Source organism: Chenopodium album, chromosome 16 (genome assembly GCF_948465745.1).
Source record: "Chenopodium album chromosome 16, dcCheAlbu1.1, whole genome shotgun sequence".
Taxonomy (NCBI): domain Eukaryota; kingdom Viridiplantae; phylum Streptophyta; class Magnoliopsida; order Caryophyllales; family Amaranthaceae; genus Chenopodium; species Chenopodium album.
In genome coordinates, this window is record NC_137849.1 from 5,819,582 (window position 1) to 5,843,045 (window position 23,464).

A 23,464-nucleotide genomic window follows, 5' to 3' on the forward strand; every position below is an offset into this window, starting at 1 on the left:
CATTGTATGTGTTGGGCTGGACCTTAAATGTATTTGTTTGTGTTATTTTTTTCTTCATATAAAACAATTATTTATTGCTTGATTACTTATATGATAAGGGAGCAAGAAGTTTTAACAAAAACACTTCTACAACAACATATCATTCACACTATACAGTTGATGATAGTTTTGTTTCATATTTTTATTACTCATAAGTTGGATTAATTTCGCATATTAATTAGTTAATCTTATTTAATATTATAAGCCGTGCATCGCACGGGTATTGTACTAGTTATCTTAATAAGTTTGACTAACTTTTTATTCATTATAAGACATATATCATGTGATTTTGAAAAACAAAAAATCAAAAAAACAGAAAACGCAGTGACCCCAAACAAACCATTAATTTTTTTTGATATCAAGTGTACTAGTACCCTCCCTTCTTCTCTCCTCCATTGAAGCTACTCTGAATTCTCCATTGAAGAGGTTTTCGAGCTTTTTCTCCTCCATTGAAGCAGCTTATGAGGTAAAATTTCTTTGTATTAAATCATTGAATATCAATTTCACAATATAGTGTTAATCATTAATTTATTCGTCAGTACAGTCAATTTAGGGTTCTTCTAAGGTGGAATATTGAATTATTGGTCTTGATTCCTGAAATTATGAATAATAATATTGAGCGATTTCGTTGCTACAATTTTAATTATCATCGTATTCTTGTGGGAGAAGATTTGAATTTGATAATTGAGTCAAATTTGATTGCTAAAGTGTTGCATGCTTTTGATTATATAACCCTTTAATGTGAGGACATAACCATGAAAATGAAAATTTTCTCCCTGAGCCAAGGCAGCCGCAGTCCGGGGACTGCTTGAGTCCTATGTAACTCCGGTTTAGGTACTCGTGTCGGACATGGGTACATGTCAAGTGTCAGAATGCTCATGGTGAAGTAAAAAGTCTGAATGACATAGGTTATGTTGGAAAATGAAAAGCTTTCGTCTCGTGAGGATTGTTAAATGAAGATGAAGAGATTTGTCATTTAGGAATAGAATAGTGAAATGATGTATGGAGTAATTAATTATTATTATGATCCTAAGTATTTTTCGGAATTGAACACTTGATTAGAGGGTTGGAAAAAAAGGAAGAGTGACGGATTTTAAGAGTAGGCGAGTGTTTATTAGTTAAATTAGTGCTGTTACAGCTATTTTATTTTGGATTAATTTGAAGAGCTGTGTAAAAGTGATGAATTAAGTTAATTGGTAGTTGGTTTTTGAGAGAATGATTAAAATCTGAGAGGTTAAACAACCCTTACCTTTTTTTATTTTGAACCTCGCCTGTTTGACTCCCTCTGTCCCTTTTTATTGCCCCATTGGTATGAAGGGACAGATGGAGTACCTCCGTTCCTTTGACTTGATTATGATTCCCGTCTTTGCCAGTTCCTTTGTGTTCCTTTGACTTGATTATGATTCCCGTCTTTTCCAGTTCCTCTGTGTTGGTTACTCTTCCCCCTACCTTATACGCTTTCATATTTTTTCTTATACAAACCCCAGTTGTAACTCTCTCATACTATTTCTTAAACGTGGCTTACTTGCTACATTCTCTCTCCTCACTTCCTCAATCCCTGGCATATAGTCACTAATGGAGGTAGTACATGTTTAATGGTCATTAGTATTAATGTTGTGAAATCATCATTGTGTTATAGACTGAAGTTTGTACTAAGCAATTGTAATTAATTGAACAGATAATAGATTGAAAGCTTGATGATTGATTAATTAAAGCAAAAGCTTTATAGAATTATAGGGATAAGTTGATAACTTGAGGTTATCACCCTCAAAAGGGTCGCTTTACGTTACTACTCTCAATACAAAATATCATTCCCAAATTTTCGCATAATCCTTAGTTCCTTACAACTATTCTACTGCTCTTTATATAATCAAGCCATACAACAAAAGGTAACCTAGCATTAATTGGAGTTTGTCTTCTTCTGCACTTTAGCAACTCAGAAATTAGACCCATGTTGCCACTCCCATAAGTGTTTCCTTAACAACCCTTGTCTTCATGTGATGAAGTGTCCTCTTCCAATTGTTGTGGTTGACTCTTGTCCTCTCTTCCACTTTTATTCCTTGTGTACACCCACAATTGTGGCTTGGTGGAGGTGGATAATGGGTCTATGACACATTGGCAGTCCTTTCTGCTATGTTGGCATTCTAAGTGCAAGTCTCTCAAGTACTTGGTTGTTACTGAAGATTTTGGAGTGCATGGGTAGAAATATTTTGCTGCTAACTTTTTTTTTTTTTTGCATGAGCTTGATAAATTTACTTCTCTTTTTTGCAGTTATTATAATGGTACAAAAATGTTCTTTTCTTATATATGCTAATGTATTTGACTGCTGTAGCTCTATTTTTACTATTTTTTAGTGACACAGTTGAAGACTCTTTTTAAGTTGATGGGGTCTCCCAAGGCTACTCAGGTTGACGATTGTGACTATGCTGGCATCTATCCTGCTGTGCAATGGACTGTCAAGACACATCAGCATGATAGCAATTATGAGGTAAAGTTTTCTGTCTTACTAGAGTGTGGTTATTGCTTCCACTTGCCAATTACAATATTACTTGTAACCTATCAAGTTTGTTTAACTAGTTTTGGTCAATTGGAGTTCCATAAATGTGATTTAATCAAGATATAAATTATCTGCCGACATTTTCAAGAAATTTAAAAGTATTTATATTTCATAATTTCATAAATGTTGGAAGTAACCATGCCTAATTATTGCTACTTATTGACACTGCTAGTTTGGACTTGTCTTTTGGAAACAGTCAACCTCTCTGCCTGGGATAAGGGGGTGCAAGCATCTTATTATTTATAGATCTGCCCTTAATTAAAATAAAAAATTCTTTCAACAGGCAGTAGTGGTTACTGTAATGTTTCCTCTAGTCTTGGCTGTTTTTCTTTGAATGTTCTTTTAATGCATAATTGACCTTTTTTTGATGTTTTGAAGACACCACTATCACTCATAGGGTTTAGAATTTGCTCCATTTGGCTGAAAGCTTTTGGCAATAGTATATATCAGTGATGTGGATTTATTTCTCTGTATTGTGTAAACTTCCTTTGTGCCTGTATCCATGTACTTCAAAATGTAATTCCTTATAAATTAAAATCTTTGACTCTTAGGAATGAGGTGTTGGTCTATTTGAATAACATGATTTCCTCCGTTCTAAATTAGTTGACACGTTTCTTTTATCACGATTGTCTATGCGAGAATTTAATCAAAAACATCTTTAGTTATGCTATTGTTTGAATTACTAAAATTTGAATTTTGGTTTAGTACACATTGAAACTGATCTAACATGATCCCACATGATTATTTATTTTCATATCATATCAATAAACCAAAAATGTTAAATAGTGTCGAAAGTCTAAACGTGTTAACTAATTTGGAACGAAAGAAGTATTTCTTAATTCAGATTTAAATTGGGATCAATATGAAGTACCTATCATACAATTTTTACTCTTTCTAGAATATTATGATTCTTCGTAATTGGTATAAAGAATGTTTTAAATTGTTTTGGATTCACAGAATAACTTTTATACAGTTGAGTATCTTGAATAGGATTATAATATAAGCAAATTGAGTTAAGGGAATGAGACCAACTCTTAGCAACTCCTCATTTGGCTCTCTTTACTTTTATATTTTGTGATTATAGGTGGCATATTTTGTTTGTCGCTGAGCAACAATAATTATTTCAAAATTTCAATGCTATCCGTCTTCGTCTAAACTGTATGAAGTAATAAATGGCTTGTGTCTAATGCCTAGTTGAATTGAGTATTCCTTTAAGTTTTGCGTTCTCTGCTTACAGAATGAGAGAAGGGCTTATGTATTGACAGAGTTGCAACTTCTAAAAGAAAAAATTGAGGAGACTGGTATTGGTAGTAAGGTGCAAAAATTGGTTTCCTTGCTGAAGAAATCTAAGGTACATTTTTAAAGTTCATTTGATCTTGTGGCAAATTAGTAATTAAGGTACTTATTGGCTATGATTCTAGGATGTTATATTGGTTTGATTCAACATTTCTCATCTATAAAGGCTTTGTTCTCATTAGCTTTATAAAAAAAGGTTAATTTCAGCAATAATAAGCTAAGTTTATAAACAATAAGTTATGTTATAGGAAAATTTGTTTAAAAGGACCACTTAAGTGGTCTCTTTTGTTCAGAAGGACCTATTAAGGAAAAAGTTGTTTAAAAGGACCACAAAAGACAATTTTGGTTGTTAAGGGGGACCAAGGCCGATTTTCAGGCAAGTCAACGTCGGAGTCTGGCGTTGACCATCACGTGCTAAGCACGTGCTTCATTATTTTGAGGCAAATTTTTTTTTTTCCCCCTTTTTTTCCCTCTTTTCCACTAATTCCCCCCAAATTTCCTCTTTACCCCTAATTTTTCCCTTTCTTCTTCTTTCTCACTCCTTGAACTACAAACCATGAATCTTAACCATGAACCAAATATTTTTTTTCCCTTTTTCCACGATTCCCCCCCGTTTTTCCCTTTAACCCTAATTATCCCTTTTTCCCTTCATTCTCTCTCCTCATTTCTGTAACCTTAGATTATATTCAACTCGTAATTTCGCATTTATTTCCAAATAAATTCATCCACATTGCAATTGAGGATAATTCGCACAAGGTAAGCATTGTGGGTTTAGGTGTTTGTGGGTCGTTAGGTGTTTGTTTCGGCTGTTTGGTGGAGGTGCGGAGGTGTGTTGGGGCGGTGGCCCAATTGCTGCTGATGGTGAAGTGGGAGGAGGGTTAGCGCGTTGTGGGTTGATGTTGTGCTTGTGTGCTGCTTGTGGTGAAGTTAATGTTCATTAGCCATTTAACTTGATGCTTTGACCTCACTAACAATGGCAAACAAGAGTAAATGCCATGAATAATGCTTCTAGAGAAAGAAAGGAGGAGAGAGAATGAAATTGAAAAGGGTTAAATTGGGGTAATTTGAAAATTAGAGGAAAATTGTGGAAAAAGGAAAAAATAAATAAATTTTGGGGAAATTAATGAGTCATGTGCCATGCACGTGACGGTCAACGCCGGACTTTGGCGTTGACTTGCTTGAAAATCGGCCTTGGTCCCCCTCAACAACCTAAATTACCTAAATTGCCTTTGGTGGTCCTTTTAAACAACTTTCTCCTTAATAGGTCCTTCTGAACAAAAGAGACCACTTAAGTGGTCCTTTTGAACAAATTTTCCTATGTTATAAGTTAAGTTGGAGAAAAAAATAAGCTATGCTAAGCAAAAGTCCTACAAAAATAAGTTAAATTAAGCCAAAATAAGCTATGGAGAAAGAAGTCTAAGAGGGAATCCCATATAGCCATGGCTGTTCAATCCCTCCTCCCTAAAGGGAAAGAAAGAGGTATTATATGTTTGTATTTTTCTTCCATAGATGTCTCAGCATCTAGGCTGCCTTTTGATTTTCTCAGTTGTTTAGCTCAATGCAACTAGTTTGGTTTATTTATGAATTTTTTTGAATGATTTTGTGCATTTTTTTTTTCAAATGGGTTGTCGTTTTCTTTTATGTAATCAGGCTCGGGAGAGGCAAGAAAATGAGTTTCAGTCTGACTGCAATTCTGAGATCACTAAATTGCAGGAAGATTTGAGGAATGGCAATGGTGATAATGATCCACATGATTTTCTTGAATGTTCTATTTCTGACTTATCCAAGAAGTTAAAATTTGCAAAAAAGGTAAGATTAAGCCATTCTGATGGTCTTGGATATGGATGGTAGTGTATACTGTACAGTCAGTGTTTATAGTCAAGTTAAACTTTAAAAAATGTATTGTAGAGTAGAATGTTTATAGTTGAGCTGTTGAGTTAAATTTTAAAGAATAGTATTGTAGTGTAGGGTGTTTATAGTTAAGTTAAACTTTAAAAAACAGTATGCTAGTGTAGGGTGTACGATTCCTTATGACAATTCATGTTAGCCGACCCCAAATCATTTTGGGACTAAGTCTTTGTTGTTGTTGTTGTTGTTGACTTGTTGTTGTTGTCGACTTAAACTTCAAACTGTTTAAAGAATAGGATTTGCATTTTGTCTGGATAATCTAATCATATTTTAATGGATGAATGTATTCCTTTTTTATACTGTTGTATTTATGCACCAGATTTTGCTTAATGTTTTGAACAATTTTCAGTTGCAAATATCCTTTTGTGGATGGTAATTGTTTTTTTGCCAATGATCATTTTGTAGGATGCATTAGATGGCCAGGTGTAGATACATATCTAGAACCCTACCCATGTCCTTTTTTTTTGTAGCCCCATTTCAGTGTGTAATGAACCTTAAATTGTAGGGTTGAGAATCTTGAGATTGATTTCTAAGCCTAATGCTTAATTTAAATCTTTAGAAGTGGGTTACATTCAGCCCACAATTGAAGTAGAAAGTCATAGATGCTTATCAGGTTAGACAAGGCATTGATTACCAAGCCCAAATGGCCAAAATCAAGCTTAGAATTGAAATTTAGATGGTCTCTTTTTACGCAAAGTTTCAATTTCCAAGCTTGCAGTGTTCATAATTTCCATGATTTATCTCCTCTTCATGTACGTATAGTTTGTTCAATAAGCTTTCAAATACAGATTAGGAATCTAAAAACGATTAGAAATAAAGAAGTTACATGCTGCTTAAATGGACACCATTGCACTCTTTAAGTTATCTCTCTTCTCATCAAAATAATGTGGGATGAATTGCATTAGAAAGTGAACTCTTCATCTAGTGTGTCATATTAATCTTTGTGTTACGAAGCTTTCCTTGTATTCCTATTTGTTTGATCTGTTGTATGAGTTTCTTTCATTCTGTATGCAATATGTATTAATCTCTATATCGTGCCAGGAACTTTCTATTAAGTTGAGGGAATTGGTCTCTTTGAAGAGGCAGCTTGATGAACTTCCAATTGAAGCTGAACTTGTTCAGTATGCTCTCCAGTCTCCATTCTTTAAGTTCTTAAGTCTTCCCAATGAATCCTGGTCATATATATATATATATACACCTCTCCCTCAGTCCAGTATATGAACACAATATTATGGCCTTTGCTTGTACCTGTACTGATTGATGTATAGTTGTGAATAAAATCTTTGTAAGTAAAAAGAAGGATAATCCTTAAAAAATAAAAATTAAGGCATTATGAGGAGAAATTGTGCTCTATGAGATTGTAGTTATTTAGGTAACTTTGCTTGCTCTAATACATTTAGGGGGGCAGAGAGTTTCTTGCTGACTAGATGCATAAATGACTGTTGAATTCTGTTTCTCATGGCACTAAAGGGTTTGAAAAATGCTAGTTTTCTTTGCTATTTTTTGACTACATACTGAATACTACTGATTGGATGCAGGTACGAACGCCGCTTTTCAGAATTGAATGTTCATATGCCTGTTTTTTTTTTTTTTTTTTTTTTGATCTTCTGTCGCTCTTTCTTTTTACTTTTTATCTTAGCAATCCAAAGTTTGAATAACTTTTTGGTTCTTTTTTAAGTGTAGGATAGACTTTGTCAAACTCGTAAGTATTATGAAACCTATAATGCTCTTCTTGAGATAAAGGACTTGATGCTGAAGGAGACATCTTTACTGAATTCAGTAGATTCACAAGTAAGTATTAAATAAGCTCCACACATATTTCACTATGCCTTTTCCCTACTTTAGTATCCTTCTTGTACTACTTGTATTACTAAGTGTTTATATGACGGTTATTAGGAATGAAAAATAAACTTGTTTTTTCAATGTTTTCGCTTTAGTTAAGACCGCACAAAGTGATTAATATTCTAATTATTGACCATCAATGCTTATTCCCTACGCTAACTTGGTTTAACATTTTCTTTTGAGCAAGCAATCCTTACATTGTGAGTATGAAATGAAATGTGGATGTTATGCAATTATGCATATAATCATGCAGTTGCTACTGTAGAATCCATTTGTTATGGATTGCTTGGCGATCTACATGATGCTTCCGTTAGTGTATGTCAAAGGCTTTAACTCTATGTGTGGGGTGGACTTTGTAGGGGTGAGGTTGACCCTTTAAAATGCATATTTTTGTTTTTGTTGTTGTTGTTGTTTTTTTTTTTTTTTTTTTTTTTTTTTGGGGGGGGGGGGGGGGGGTTGGCTTAAGCTAAAGAATATTTAGGTAGCAGGGGTTCTAACTTTGCTTTAATTGCTATGCCCAGTCCCTTATTTAGGGAGCTACTTCACAGAATATCAGTTATGCATTGTTATTCTGGTTTATTGCTGCTGTATGGTGAGCAATGATGTTATAACATACTATTATACAGAGAAGGGAGATGAGAAAGGGAAGAAACTAGAAAGTTCTCTTTTTATGAATTCTAAAAAAAAAAAAAAAGGCAGAACCTCACGTGGTGGTTTAATGAACAACCTTTAGTCTCTAATCCAATTTGGATTTGGACTAGTTGTGTCAATTATGTGGTTTGGATTTAGGTATAGTTTTTTTTCCCTTGGATTGGGTCAAATATGAATTAAGCTCCTTCCGTATCCTGACTTTAGGGTAGATTAACATGATAAAGGGGAAGTTGAAAGACTAATGTGTAAAAGAGGTGATTATTGAGAATATTTTATGTCTCTGTTACTGTAGGTTGCTTCATTCTTGTATACTGATTTGTTCCAAGCTTGCTATGGTCATGAATCTTAATATACTACTGTATCTAACATAATGTTTAACTTTGATAATCATAAAATGTTGGATGGCGGTCTTCATTCATGCTTGACTGCTTGGGAAATTAGAAATATTCTCTAGAGTACCTTGATACTTCCTCTGTGTTTTTTTTTTTTTAACTTGCAACACATCTAATTTCATGTTTGCCAATGCATTATTTCAATCACTAATATCTTTCAATATCAATAAGTAAAAATAACAAATATTTAATATCATGAGAGTATAGATCTAGCCTCTAGGTGAATCTAATAAAAATCAAATAAAAATTATAAGGATCCGGTATCATGAAAGTATAAATCGAGGTGAATATGTAAATACTGCATAAGTCATATTGTTGCAAGTAAAAATAAGAAAACAGAGAAATTATATGTTGTGGCAGATTTACTGAATATTTGCATATGTTAACAATTGCATCAAAGTTTGCAGATGCGATAGGGGACCCTGCTGGCCGTACAAAACTCATTGATTCAATGGAAGCTATTATGAAGGGAATTCAGCAGGTAATTTGGGTCTTTCACTGGTCTCTTACCTATGTTAATCAGATAATATGTTATAGACTACCTCCGGCAAGTATTAATTAGACAGAATTTAGGCTAATATTAGAGTAGGAAGCTTGATTAATTGATTGATAATGGCGAAATGTTTACAAGGATAAATAGCTTTAGGCTATTACTCTCACAGTCTCAACTCTCACTTAGTAGCTTTAGGCTACAACTCTCTCAACAAGTGTTTTCTCTCAATTTCTGGATAACTGCTATTCTACTACTTCTGCCTTTTTATACTCAAGCTCTATTAGGGGGTGTTTGGTTCAAGCATCTAAGGTATGAGATATGGGTTTAGAATGAGTGAAACCCATACCTATTGTTTGTTTTTATTGAATTCAATTTTGAAACCCATACCTCAAACCTCCAAGGTATGGGGTTTTGAAACCCAAGGGGGGAGGTGGGTATGAGCCATACCCATACCTTTAGCTTCAAATTAATAGAAAAACATATCATTCCCAACTCAAAACCAAACAAATGGAATCAAGTATCAAGTTCCAAACCCATACCACCCTGGTTTCATTCCTCATTCCAAACCCATACCATTATTTGAACCAAACACACCCTTACAAGTATCAAACCTTCTCTTAGTTACAGTTGTCTTATGCTGACAAAAAGTATCACATGCTCAGAGAATCAGTCACCCCTCCCACAAGTGCTTCATTAATCACCTTTGTTCTGTTCCTTCCTTCTGCTGATTTGGCTGTTCTGCTGTTTATACTCTTGTCCCCTTGGTCTTGTTCTGCCTTTGAACGTAGACTCGTAGTGGTGGCTGACCCAAATCAAGTGCTGGGTTACATGGGTCCATCAGTACTACCTCAAGTTTATTAGTAAATGTTTTTGGATGAATGATGATACAAATCAACTTCTGGATCTTGTCATGAAATTGTTTGGCCTACTTTATGTGCATTGATGAACTGATGACTATAACTCCCCAAGAATGTCATGGGACTTTAAGTATATTTGTTATCACTGCTAAATTTCTAGCCAGGAACTACTGAATTTATCTGTTCCTGATTGTCACAAGTTTAGTATACAGTACTTAGCAGGCTGACTCTGTTTTCTTGACATATGGCCACGTGTCCTGGTTCATTATTTAGAAGCTTGAGAAGGTGCAATTTGGACTACAAGTGGAGCAAAAAACTCTTGATACCCTTAGGGAGCAATACAGTGCAGCCGTTATGGATCAACGCCATTGTTCTGTCCTCTTAAAGGATTTTCAGGTAAGATATACTTATTCTCTCGTGTATTTTCTATTTTGTTTATGGGAATTGATGAACGTCTGTTTTCTACTCATTTGGGTCAGTCACAGGGGAATCTATTGCTTGAAGAGTTCATAGTTGTATTTTGGAGTAATCGATATGTGTCATATGTCATATGGGCTATTGAAGGTTAGAGACTTAGAGCCAGGCCTAAAATAAAAAATGTATATACAAATCAGGTGATCTGTAGCCAGCTGAGGAAGATTTAAGCAACAACCAAACAACTTAAGATACTAGTTAACTAAGGAACCTCTTGTTACACTCCCCCTTCATTACACATCCCTAGGCTTATGTTTATACCTAAATTTTCTTTTTTCTAACTCCATCTTGAAAATGGAAACTAAGGCTATGTTTGGTGTTGACCAAGCTCAGCCTTATTTGTACACTAATTGCTTAAGATATAAAATCTTCGAATGAGATGTCATGAGTTTCGTATTAATGTGTAATTTCCAAATATGTAACTTTTCCCCCCCTGATTATAGAATAAAGATCCTTCAGATAAGTAAATGCAAACGAAAAAATTAGCTCTGATCCGGTCTGATTTGACCTTACCATTTTTGAAATTAAACAAATATTTGCTTAGATAAGTTGAACTGGACATAGCATAAATAACCTGGTTACTAGTGTTTGCCCCCACTCCGTATTATATTATAATGTTTTAGGTATTTGATAGGTGAATTTGACTTTCTATTTATACTTTTTATGTACTTGATCATTTTAAATGTCTTTATCTAATTTATTTTGGTTTTATTGAATAATTTGCCTTCTAGACATCATTTAGTAGAACTTAACAAATAACAAATGAAAAAGTACAATAAACACCCGCTTGGTATAACTTAACTACTACCCCCGTTTCTTATTATTTGCAATAAAGGAATTGTTTATATCTCACAAATAATAACCCTTTGTTGCAAATAATATGAAACGTTGCTTCCCTCTGCTGGACGTGTCAGATCCCGCAGGAGGGGGGGTTGAAGGAAAGTAGGAAATTGGATATATTGAGGGAATGTAGACTTACCTTTGGTGTCATTCAGGAAGGACTACTTTAATACTTATCCAACATGTAAGTATGGTACATTTTAGATTGATAAGCCTTGTTTTTTTTCTCTTTTTTCCTGTCGTCTTCAAAGGCCTTCTTCACTACTTTCAATTTAGCAGTCCTTTTACTTCTTAAGAAAAGACAAAATGAATTAGAATTATGACTTCTCTTTTGTTGGCTTCATATTTTGTCTATTTCCTGGATAATTAGATGGATGACTATCTGTTCATCAGTGTGATCTTATTGTCATGTTTCTATGCGATTATAGAGATGGCAACAAATTTGGAAATTTAGTAGATTGTTGGCTTTCTGAGTTTGTCTTCTTTTCCCTGGATAGGAATCTGTCTTCTTATTATTGTGATTTTTATTGTAATCTTTGTAAAGTATCTTGTATTCTTTTTCTTGATTTGACTGAACATTCAATGCTCAGGCGTGTTCATGTTGGTCTTTTCAGCTCTAGTAAAAACCTTCTAAGTAAAAAATTGCCGGGAATAATTTCGACGATAACTTTTTGTATGTTGGGGGAAAAAAGCATATGTTCCCAGCCTGCCACAGTGCATCCTACAACTTCTACAGCTTCAAAAGTTTTGTGTCACATTACTGAAAACAAATGATTTGTAATGAATGCTTATGCTGTTGTTAGCTAAGAGAATAAGAAACTAGGTGATCACTATGTTACTGTAATATATGTAAGCTTGAACTCTGTCTGGCTATTTTTAATGCTCTGGGCTATTTTTTTTTTTTTTTCCTTTTCCTCAGGAAGAATGTAGAAAGAATGAGAGGCTCAAGATGGAATTTGCTCTACATGAAAAGCAAGGGGGCCAAACTTCCTCTTCGTGTTGAAATTTTGTAATTTGCAATTCCAGAAGCAAGGTAAATGTCTCATTATATATATTTATTTATACTTTTATTTTTGAATTTATCAAGACATGTGTACAAACTCTCGCAAATTTTACTTTATATTGTCTTTTGTCTACTTTCATTTTATCACTTTCCTTCTTTTGTCCTATGATTTGTGGGATTTTTTTTTTTTTTTTTTTTTAAATTTTATTATTATTATTATTATTATTATTATTATTATTATTATTATTATTATTATTATTATTATTTAATAACGATTCATGTTAGCTGACCCCATCACCCCAATTAATATTGGGATTAAGGTTTTGTTGTTGTTGGTGTCAAGGCCAGTATACAAATAAATTTCCAATCTGCTATAATTTGTTGTATTTCTCAACTTCTCCCACAGTTTTTGCATTGTCCATCTCACATTTGATACATTTGTTTCTTTGATTTGAACTACTACATGGTTTCATTTTGTGTGTGCATGTAGAAGTTGCTATCTATTAGTGTTAGTTTTGATGTAATGTGGATTATGAATGAAGAAAAAGTTTAGCTAATTTTGGATAAGCACGATTGCTCCTGGAAAATTCCACTTTGTATTATACTTGTTATATATTTTTTGTTTGTCTTTATATGAAGACAAAGACAGAACAGTAAGCAGTTTCCTGTTCAGTGTTCTTACTATATTTTCTCCGGTCAAATTCTCTCCTTTTGTTGGAATTCTCTACGGTCACAGTGCTGATTGTGTTTTTGTCATAAATTACTGCATCCTTGAATAATGCTGGAAACTTGGAATTTATGCTTCATTGCGATTGGGACTTGTGTCATGTCTCCAAAAGTAGCAGTTGTTATTTGTAAATAGTACAGCCACCATGATCATGTATTTCTTGTTGTAGATAGTTCACAGAGGTTCAGAGTTCAAATGCATTTCCCCTGCCTGTCACTAGACTACGGAACCACACCACTGACAATCCTGCACATTGTGTCATTGTCATAAATTCTTGAATCTTGATGCTTCCAATCATTGGCAAGGGTGATGCGAGCATATAATTATTTCCATCTAGAATTAATTGTCATGTTGATTATGTTTATTTTTAAAACATAACACATAGTCAAGCCATTTTCTGAATTTAGTTTCTGTTGGTAATCGTACTTGGGACTTGGGAGAGCCTTGTTTGTTATAGTTACTGAAGATCGATGTTGAACTAATTCTCATATATGCTTTTCACTTAAAATAAAAATAAAAAAAAAAAAATCCTTAATCCAGCTGAATTATTCTTTCCATGTGAATTTTCTTTGTAATTCGAATTTGGATACCTGTATCAAATATGAGTATGAGTCCATTTCTCAAATTTGGCTATGTTATGAAGATTTTATATTTTTGGTTCAAAATGAGTGTCAAGTGTCCATACTCATGTTGTAATATTGAGGATCCGATATAGGCACTTAAGTTGACATGAAGAAACAACATTCATTCTTATATCTGATATTTTCTTGTGAATTCTTTGGCAACAACCTCTCCATTAGCCAGAAATTCTTTGAGTGTAAGGTGCACATGGACTGGCCAAAGCCTGAAAAGGCGGGTTGATGCTTTGTTGTAACTGTCATTGTTATTTTTGAGCATTTGGAAACAAATTTAAGCATCGTAATGAAAGTTTTCCACAACTAACTTTGATCTGTTCTTGTTAGCTCATCCATTATGTAATGTTTTCTTTTTCGTACCGAGTTCAGGTAGTTGGCAGACCAAAAGACAAGCGACATCCTTATGCTAAGTATCTTGTGTGCCTGATTTTGATAGAACATGAATGGCTGTTGGAAATACGACTGCAAGATCATATGTTTGTACTAATATGTGTGACAGAAGATCAAAGAGCTATGTGAGTCTGATTCGTTATTTGTCCCATCATTTAAATTTTGAAAGCCATTGAATAGGTTGAAACGCTGAGTCAGTCTACTGGAGATGAAAGGATATAATTTGGTGAAGATGCATTGATGAGACGCAAGCTTGATAGTGGCTTCATCTTTGGCTTACTTGGAATGATTGGAATGTTCAACCCAATTTAGCTTGTCTGTTTTTTTTTTTTACTTTTTTTTTTTAAAAAAAAATAGCCGGCCTGATCATTTAAGAGATACGAAAAGATTAGGCTCGTCTTCTCTCAAGACTACAACCTAACCTAATTTAGTTGATTTGTTTGTGTACAGTACAAAGCCTCTTTTTTTACGGAGTATGTTATTATCTCATCTTTTGTTTCTAATATAAGTTTTTTGTTTGATTTAAAACCATAAAATCATTAATTGATTGTCTGCTTGGTATCACGTAAATATAACTTGTTTGTTTGCTTTAAAACCATCAAAAAAAAAAAAAAAAAAGCCTAGGAATTAGATTAATGTTGACTGTGTTGTATGATGAATTAAAGTTATTCCTACATAGTTATTTTTCTTTTATTTCCAAAACATCGAGTACTTATTTTTCACAAGTTAAATAACAAAGCCAATATAGTTCCAACTTATGTCTCATTTTGCGTCAAATATTACGTTTGTGTTGGTTCCGTGTACCCCTGAGGTTTTAAAAAATATACCGTGTACCCCTGAAAACTTTTAAATGCATCGTGTACCCTCAAGGTTTGTAAAAAAATTGCACCAATTACCATGATCATCAAACAAATGCACATATTATTGACTTATGAAAATAGAATCATGCCCACACACTGTTCTGTCATATTACTTTACATTTATGCAGTAAAACCGCCTAAAAATATAAATTACATCAAAATTTGAACTTCACCAATCATTCTAAATCCTAAACTTTTGGGTGTTAGAATGTTATTTATTAACTAAGTTTACTTGATAATTAAATAGTTAAGCATTATGTTATAATAATTTAATAAAATTTGATACTTATGGGGTCTTTAATCAAACAAAATTACCATTTGATACAAGTCTAGGGGTATTTGGTGTATTTTTTTTACAAACCTTAAGGGCACACGATTCATTCGAAAGTTTTCAAGGGTACACGATGTATTTTTTAAAACCTGAGGGGTACACAAAACAATTTCCCATTTTATTGTCGTAGACGTGTTTCTGTTATGTTGTTTCTGATCCTTTCCCGTTTGTTTTAGTTTAATTTCTACGTATTTCTTTTTGATCAAAGTAATTAAAAACATGGTACCTACTAAATATTGTTCCTATTGCTTACAAAAATAAGTCAAATTAGGAACAACATTTAGAGACGAATAGATTAGCAAATGATTCAATATTTTATGGTTGCAGGCGGATAAACTACAAAAATCATTTTTTGAGCACGGTTTCAACACGTTGGATAAGCCTAAATTATTAGAACATATAATTAAACAAGTAATGTAAGGATAATCAATTGCATACTCACTTACTTTACCAAAGTACAAATTTAGGTTTTCCACCCCTTTAATTGTAATTCCAAATAAAACCAAGGAAGGAAAACTTAAACATGTCTTTTACTCTAAATTATACTATTTAGCCACTTTTCTTAACAATGGAGAGTGCCAAATCAAGGTACTTAGACTTAATGCTAACATATTCCTTCACCTTCAAAGACCTAAAATAAGGACCCTCACAATTTGGATAATCCAAAAAGGGAGAGACTTCAAAGTCTAAAGGAGGGCCAATGAAGTATGCAAAGGATAGCCTTTGTTTTTCATTGTTGACAACTGCCCTATGAATTGCACTTGGAAATCTTGCATTTGAAATTATGTGCAAAAGATCTCCCACATTCACCACTAAAGCACCTGGATGCGGGTCAACTGAGACCCACCCGAGCCCATCTTTTAGTACTTGGAGCCCACTTGTATTGCCACTTTGATGGAGGATTGTAAAGAGGAAGGTGTCGGTGTGCTGGGCTAGGCCCATTGTTTGGGTCGGTTCAGGGCATGTCGGGTATGAGTTGAGTTGCAATGCAGTACAAGGGTCTTGATCTTTTCCTTCTAAAATGGGTTCGGGTTTGTTGAGTGATTTGAGAAGTAGATCCATGAGTTTGTTACCGAGGTCCTTCAGCCTTGTTTGGTACTCTGATATCACTTCACTGCATAAAACAACATAAACAATAATTAAACTAGGTTTTGTTAGCAAAAATTAATGATATAAACAATTTTTAATGAAGTAGAACATTTGACTATCCAATGTTCTTCCCTTAATAATGTTGTTAGAGTCTCAAACTGTATTCTATCATAACCTGTTTCACACTTCTTTTATTAGTACTCACACTAGAGGTGTAATTGTAAACCCAAATAAGTGAGAATGCCATTAATTATTAAAAGTGTGAAAGCAATCTCTCTTATCATTTTGGAAAGAATAGGTCCATTAATAAAGTTTTAATTTGTTATTAAATATATATAAAAATAGTACTCCCTCCGTCCCTTTTTTACATTCTTGCAATTACACGGGAATTAAGGAGGAAAGAATAAAACAAAAAACAATAAAACAAAACGCAATGGGAAGTACAAAACATTAAATGATGTCTTTGAGTAAAGCAAAAATAAATTAATATTTAATGATGCCATGTCATCAATCCTTTGCAAAAGATAAAGGACCAATAACATGCTCCTATTTGAAAATTAAGAACCAATCATATTCATCTAAATTTAGGAGTGAGAATAGGAAACTAAGAGTGAGAAAATAAGACTGAGCATTAATTACATAACAGAAAAAAAAGGATAATTTGGGATATTTGGAAAAAAAATACTTACTAAAAATGAAAAGGAGGAATATAATTTTGAAATACCCAAAAAGGAAACTAGGAATATAAAAAAGGGATGGAGGGAGTATCATTAACAACATGTATGCTAATTAATTCCGAGTAGAAAAACTAAGCTAGTTAATTAGACTCTACACTCTAGTCCATAGCATCACTTGATATGACAATTTTAATATTTAGGAAGGACTCCTTTAAATGGTTTCTAATCTATTTCAAAATTATTGTCATTAATTCTAGTATGTATTTTGTATCTAATTTATTTGTTTATTTTTTTAAGATAAATATAATTCAAATAAAAAGAATTTTAAAGACAGATGAATTCGAGTGTATCCAAGGCATTGATACGTTAAAAAATAATAATAATAATAATAATAATAATAATAATAATAATAATAAGCTTATTATACTATAGGCCATGAGCACTAGGGGAAAAAATAAACAATAATGTCAAATAATAATCAAGATTATCCCTGCTCAACCTTTTCACATCATCAAAACTTATTAAGTGCATGACATTTAATAAATATTCTAACTTTGCTGACGATTTACCTTTCTTTAAAGTGAGCGTAACAAAAACAATAAATAACTCATTCTGTCCTCGATAACCAATAAATTTTAACTTAACAATTTCATTAAGGTCAAATAAGAAAGAAAAATTCAATGTGAACATACGAAATAAAGTAGTGTGAACATAAGTAAAAATAAATAAATACTCGTATTTGTTAAGGTTATTTTGAGAAATGTAAAATATGAGAAGACATATAAAAGTAAATTCACACTCAATAGTATACATGCCTTAATTACTAAGCCGGCCTATGTAGTGAAAATTGTGAATCGGTGAAAGCCTAACTTGTAGTGTATTTACGTAAGACGTAACATCATATCCAAGATACATAATTAATCTAAACTTTGAAAAATAAAATATCTATGTCATATTATTTCTACACTATAATAATATATGCACAACAAAACATTTAAATTGAAACTTGAAATTAATTATATATTGTCTTTTCCAAGTGTACATATATGGACTGTCCAAGTATGCAACAGGTGGCTAGAAATAGATATTATAAATTTATAATTAATATAATAATAAATAAGTGCATGCATGCATGAAATTTAACAACGTAGTTAGTAACTTTAGCTTATAATCAATCTTATATTAGCAAAGGTGCATGCATGTTAAAATTGTTATAAAAATAGATTTAAATAATAATAATAATAATAAGCTTACCAAAAATCTTGAAAATCATTAGGCCAAAGTATCTTAGCATCGTGATTCAAGGAGTCACCCATGATAGTGAACCCTTCATTATATTCCACATTAGCTTGTTAAAGAAAGGAGTGATTCGAGGATAGCCATAGCCGGTAGCTCCGTCAGGGGGTCGTACAACCTTCATCTTTTGCTCAAATGGGAGATTGAATAAATTTTTGGCTCGAGACTCGACTTGGTCGAGCACTTCTTTTGAAATCCCATGATTCGTGACTTGGAACATACCCCAAGTCTCACACGCCTTAAAAATAAGGTTAACAACATTAGGATCGTCGAGATCAATCACTGGGACAGAGATTGAAGACCACGATTTCTCAATGTCACTAGGGTTGATTTTTGGATCATCATAACATTGTGCCCATGCATGGGATTCGGGAACACTTTTGACTGAGTTAAAGTCAAGAGGAACGATAAGATTTTGTTTCACAGGATGATCCTTGTAAGCCTCTGAAAGGATAGGCATTTTGACCATTTTTTTTTTTTTGGGTTATAAAAGAAGAAAAAGAAAAACACCTAGATGATCACTAGAAATTTTGAGTTTTTTTTTTTTTAAAAAAATTTTTGTGAGAAAAATTTAAGGTTGAATTAACAAATGTATCTCTTGAAAAGAAGAAGGGGTTGATTATTAAGGAACATGTGGGTTGAAAGGGTGGCGGTAGGAGGTAGTCTATGTCGTATAGTGAGCTTTGGAAGAAAGTGGAGATGATGAGAATTTTTGACAAAACATGAGACAAATGTCAATGGAAGCTTTGAAAGACAAATAGTGTCTCTATTTTTGGACAAAAGTGAATCTCTGAAAACATGTATTTATAGGGATTTGGGCAATCATGTAAAATTTGTACATTAATGATACACATCCCGATTTATTTTATTTTTTTTTAACAAAAAAAATTACCACGTATAGAAGCTTGTAATAGACTGAATAAAACACTGTATGTTTCGAGTAAACAATAGAAAAGTATAATGATATAATTAATTATAAGAGATCAATTCAGATTTTGTTATCTGGATAGATAAAGATCACATTTTATAATCTTTAAATGTATCAACAAATCTGTAAATAAGTTAACATATCAACAATTTTGATTATATACATTAAATAGGAGATATCTGTCTTGATATTGTTCAATGAATAGATGAATGGTAGCTTAATTACATTATGTAATTATTTGATGTAAATTAAATAATACATCTATCCAAGATGATCTTTTGGATTAAGAATCCACCTAAGCTTTATATGTGATAGATACAGTAGCCATTTAATGCTTACAAAATTATTCTCAATGATAATTGTCATCTTCCTAAGGCTCCTAGTCCATGAAAACAATACCACGTATACAAAATCTTACAGATGACTAGGTAAGCACTTTAAAGCTTATGAGAAAGTATCTTATTTTTCCTATCTTATTTTGATTTTTCTACTTTTAATTGTATTGTTCTCATTTCTATTATGTAATATTTTAAAATATAATTTTGATCATCTATATCTTTAATTATGTGTCAACAAAAAGTATAATGATTTGATATTATAAAACTAAGGCCTTGTTCACTTCACCTTAAAAAAATTATATTAAGTAAAAATAATTTCAGCTCAGCAAAAATAAGTTTAGTTCAGTAAAATTAATTTTAGCTCAGTAAAAATAATTTCAGTTCAGTAAAATAAGTCCAGTTCAATAAAATTCTATTTTCCCAAAGGAGAACTATAATAGAAAATTAGTAAAAATAATTTATGTTCGGCAAAAATAATTTCAGTTCAGTAAAATTAATTTAAGTTCAGTAAAAATAATTTAAGTTCAACAAATATATTTTTGGTTCAGCAAAAATAAGGTGAAGTGAACGGGCCTAACATTGAGATAAATATAACAATATATTACACGACTAACGTATTGTGTGAGTCCAAACTCACGATAAGACAGATATAATAAGTTATTGGACATTTCATATAATTTTTTGAACTTTCCATTTAAATAACTTTATAAAAAAAATTGAAATTTAATTAAAAATCTCGACTTGGAAGTAAAAGTCTTTAATTTACGTATTTCATATAAATTAATCTTTTGAAAATTTCATATAGCATATTGGACATATTAGTCATTTTTTCGAATTTTATGTATTGGGTGGTGGACTTATGGTGAAATTGACTCACCTAATACATTGTGACATATAATATTAATAATATATATATATATATATATATATATATATATATATTTAAATTTTAAGTTTTAAAATAAAAAGTCAAAATAAAAACATCATTTTAGGAGGAAGGGGTACTTTTTATCTTCCATATTACATCTTTTCATCATAGCACATCATATGAATCCATTCATACAATTTAACAATACTCATGTTTCTAATTATTGGATATATTTTAGGAAATTAATAGGATATATTTAGTTTTCATATTTTATGCCTAGCATATTATCTTTTTGAGATCTTTTGGTTATTTCCTAATTCTATCGGGTTAGGGAAACCTTATATTATTTATTGGCTATGGCCGTCATTAATGAAAGCTAAGCAATTGTGTTTGTTCAATTTAGCATGGTATCAAGAGCAGGTTGAATTTTTTTTACAAATCATAAAAATGGCCGAAGATGATGAAACATCTCCGTTGCCACTCTCTATCATTGATATCACCACGGAAAAACAAGACCACGAACATAAGCTCGCATATGCACTCGGGTTTGCAGTTCGTACAGGGCTAGGAAGGGGCTGTGAGGGCTTCGATCAAGGCTGTGAGGGGTATGGCAGCCAGGGGGGGAAGCATACAGCTGACGTTGTTTCGAGTGCTCCTTCTGACGGCCTCTTCCCTAATGCAATTATAGGATTTTTTAGTAATGTTAATGTTCCCGACAATCGTTTGAATGGAAAATTTGATGTTACCTCTTGGATTATTGACACAGGGGCAACTCATCATGTAACCGGAGAAAAATCTTGGTTGTTCGATACGCAGAGTTTTGAGTGTCCTGTTGGTCTTCCCAATGGTGACACCGTATTGGCTTCTTTAATTGGTTCTGTCCATTTGTCGGACAAGCTCATCCTAATCGGGGTTTTTTATGTTCCTAATTTGAGTTGCAATTTGCTTTCTGTGTCACAAATTACCGATGAGCTTAATTGTATTGTCTAATTTAACCCTTATATGTGTGTTGTACAGGATCAAACGAAGGAGCTAATTGGAACGGGAGCTAGGAGAGACGGACTATACTATTTTAGCAATTCAGATTCGGTGAATCATGTTGATGTGGGTGAAGCAAGGTCAACTTTGGAGTTGTGGCATCGTCGAATGGGTCATCCCTCCGAAAAAGTGGTTAAGTTACTTCCTCATGTCAGTGGCAATAAACATAATCTTTCTAAAGGGTGTGAGGTATGTATGCGTGCTAAACATCCTAGAGATAAATTTCCTTTGAGTGATGGTAGAGCTTCTAGGATTTTTGAGAAAATACATTATGATTTGTGGGGTCCGTATCGACATGTCTCTTCGTGTGGAGCTCGTTATTTTTTTACTATTGTTGATGATTATTCCCGAGCTGTTTGGATTTACTTGTTGGTTGATAAAACTGAGTTTTTTTTAATGTTTTTAGCATTTGTTGCAATGGTTGATAGGCAATTTTCTCAAACCATTAAGGTTGTGCAAAGTGATAATGGTACTGAATTTAATTGCTTGCATGATTATTTTAGTGCTACCGGAATTATTTTTCAAACCTCTTGCGTGGGGACTCCACAACAGAATGGGAGGGTCGAGAAAAAACACAAACACATTCTTGAAGTTGGGAGAGCTTTGAGGTTTCAAGCCAATTTGCCTATTTATTTTTGGGGGGAATGTGTCCTTGCTGTTGCTCATCTAATTAATCGTACACCCACTCCCTTGTTACAAAATAAAACTCCATTTGAAATTTTGTTCAATAAACCTCCCTTATTTGATGCACTTCGTACTATTAGATGTTTGTGCTTTGCTCATAATCAGTAAACAAATGGGGACAAATTTGCAAGTCGAAGTAGGAAATGTATTTTTGTGGGATATCCTTTTGGGAAGAAAGGATGGAGATTGTATGACCTTGAGTCGAAAGTTTTTTTTTGTGTAACGTGATGTGAAATTCATTGAAGAAGTGTTTCCTTTTGGTAGTCCGGATGTTATGAATATAGAGCCCGCGGTTTTTGATCAAAATAATGATGTTCATGAGGATTTCATGGAGTATGAAGTTTTTGATGACAATGAGGTAATTATTGGTGACGAGAGAATTGTTTTAGAGATTAATGAGCAGGCTGCCACGAGTGTCGACCACACATCCCAACACACGCGGCATCTCGGTACAGACAACACCGCAGCCTACCCGCGGCAGCAAGCGCATCCCCGCAGGCAGGCTGCGGAGGGCTCTACTCAACATTCTGCCTTCTCGAACGCAGGTAATCCCGCGAGCGTGGGCAACACTTCCGCCGGCACGGCCTCGGATGCCACGGGCGCGGGCACCACTTTTGCGGGCGCGGCCTCGGATACGCAGCAGCAGTCCGAGAATTCTGCCTCCCCCGATGAATTTCCATTGGGCGCAGGCTTGAGTGAATAGCAAAGCAGCAACACTTCATGATTGTGTGACACATTCTGTTTTTGCTAATAGTCCGTCTCCATCCTCTCCGTCTTCCATCACTCGTTCAGGTACGCCTTACCTTTTAGCACACTATATAAATTGTGACATGTTTTCTGTGAATTATTGCAAGTTTCTTGCAGCTGTTGATCTGGGTAAGGATCCAAAATCCTTTAGAGAAGCCATGAAATCTGAAGGTTGGCGTCGTTCTATGAAAGAAGAAATAAAGACATTGGAAGATAATGGACTTGGACATTAGAATATCTTCCTCCTGGCAAGAAAGCTCTAGGTAGTCAATGGGTGTACAAGACGAAATTTTTGTCTAATGGTGATATTGAACGTCTCAAGTCTCGTTTGGTTGTCTTTGGTAATCATCAACAAGAAGGCATTGATTATGGTGAGACCTTTGCTCCGGTCGCAAAAATGACTACTGTTCGCGCTTTTCTTGCTATTGCAATCTCTAAAAACTGGGATCTTCAGCAGATGGATGTTCATAATGCTTTTCTACATGGTGATCTGGAAGAGTAGGT

The 23,464-nt window shown here is 33.5% G+C and overlaps 1 protein-coding gene and 1 pseudogene across 9 annotated transcripts; one reads left to right on the forward strand and one right to left on the reverse strand.

Annotated features, from left to right (window-relative positions):
• The first annotated feature begins 358 nt into the window (after positions 1–358).
• On the forward strand, positions 359–14,629 carry LOC145586170 (uncharacterized). Of its 9 annotated transcripts, none has more exons than XM_081642930.1 (10): positions 359–505; positions 2,394–2,527; positions 3,834–3,947; positions 5,543–5,701; positions 6,842–6,921; positions 7,479–7,591; positions 9,093–9,166; positions 10,312–10,431; positions 12,269–12,382; positions 14,084–14,629. In XM_081642930.1, exons 2-6 carry the CDS (start codon positions 2,423–2,425, stop codon positions 7,486–7,488), a joined length of 468 nt encoding a protein of 155 aa, XP_081499056.1. In that variant the 5' UTR covers positions 359–505; positions 2,394–2,422; the 3' UTR covers positions 7,489–7,591; positions 9,093–9,166; positions 10,312–10,431; positions 12,269–12,382; positions 14,084–14,629. The 9 variants fall into 9 exon arrangements, with proteins under 9 accessions (XP_081499056.1, XP_081499054.1, XP_081499053.1 ...); XM_081642928.1 differs by having other exon boundaries at positions 7,484–7,591; positions 9,086–9,166; positions 10,309–10,431; positions 12,273–12,382; XM_081642927.1 differs by having other exon boundaries at positions 7,484–7,591.
• A 1,215-nt stretch (positions 14,630–15,844) lies between these two features.
• Positions 15,845–18,817, reverse strand: LOC145583809 (gibberellin 3-beta-dioxygenase 1-like; annotated as a pseudogene).
• Between the last annotated feature and the right edge of the window lie 4,647 nt (positions 18,818–23,464).

What these genes read in the sequence shown, in the direction of transcription:
- LOC145586170 (XM_081642928.1), top strand. Translation starts at nt 2,423, where the DNA reads ATGGGGTCTCCCAAGGCTACTCAGGTTGACGATTGTGACTATGCTGGC. An exon ending in AGCATGATAGCAATTATGAG is followed by an intron (nt 2,528 to 3,833) that starts GTAAAGTTTTCT and finishes CTCTGCTTACAG; the next exon opens with AATGAGAGAAGGGCTTATGT. An exon ending in ATTGAAGCTGAACTTGTTCA is followed by an intron (nt 6,922 to 7,483) that starts GTATGCTCTCCA and finishes TTTTAAGTGTAG; the next exon opens with GATAGACTTTGTCAAACTCG.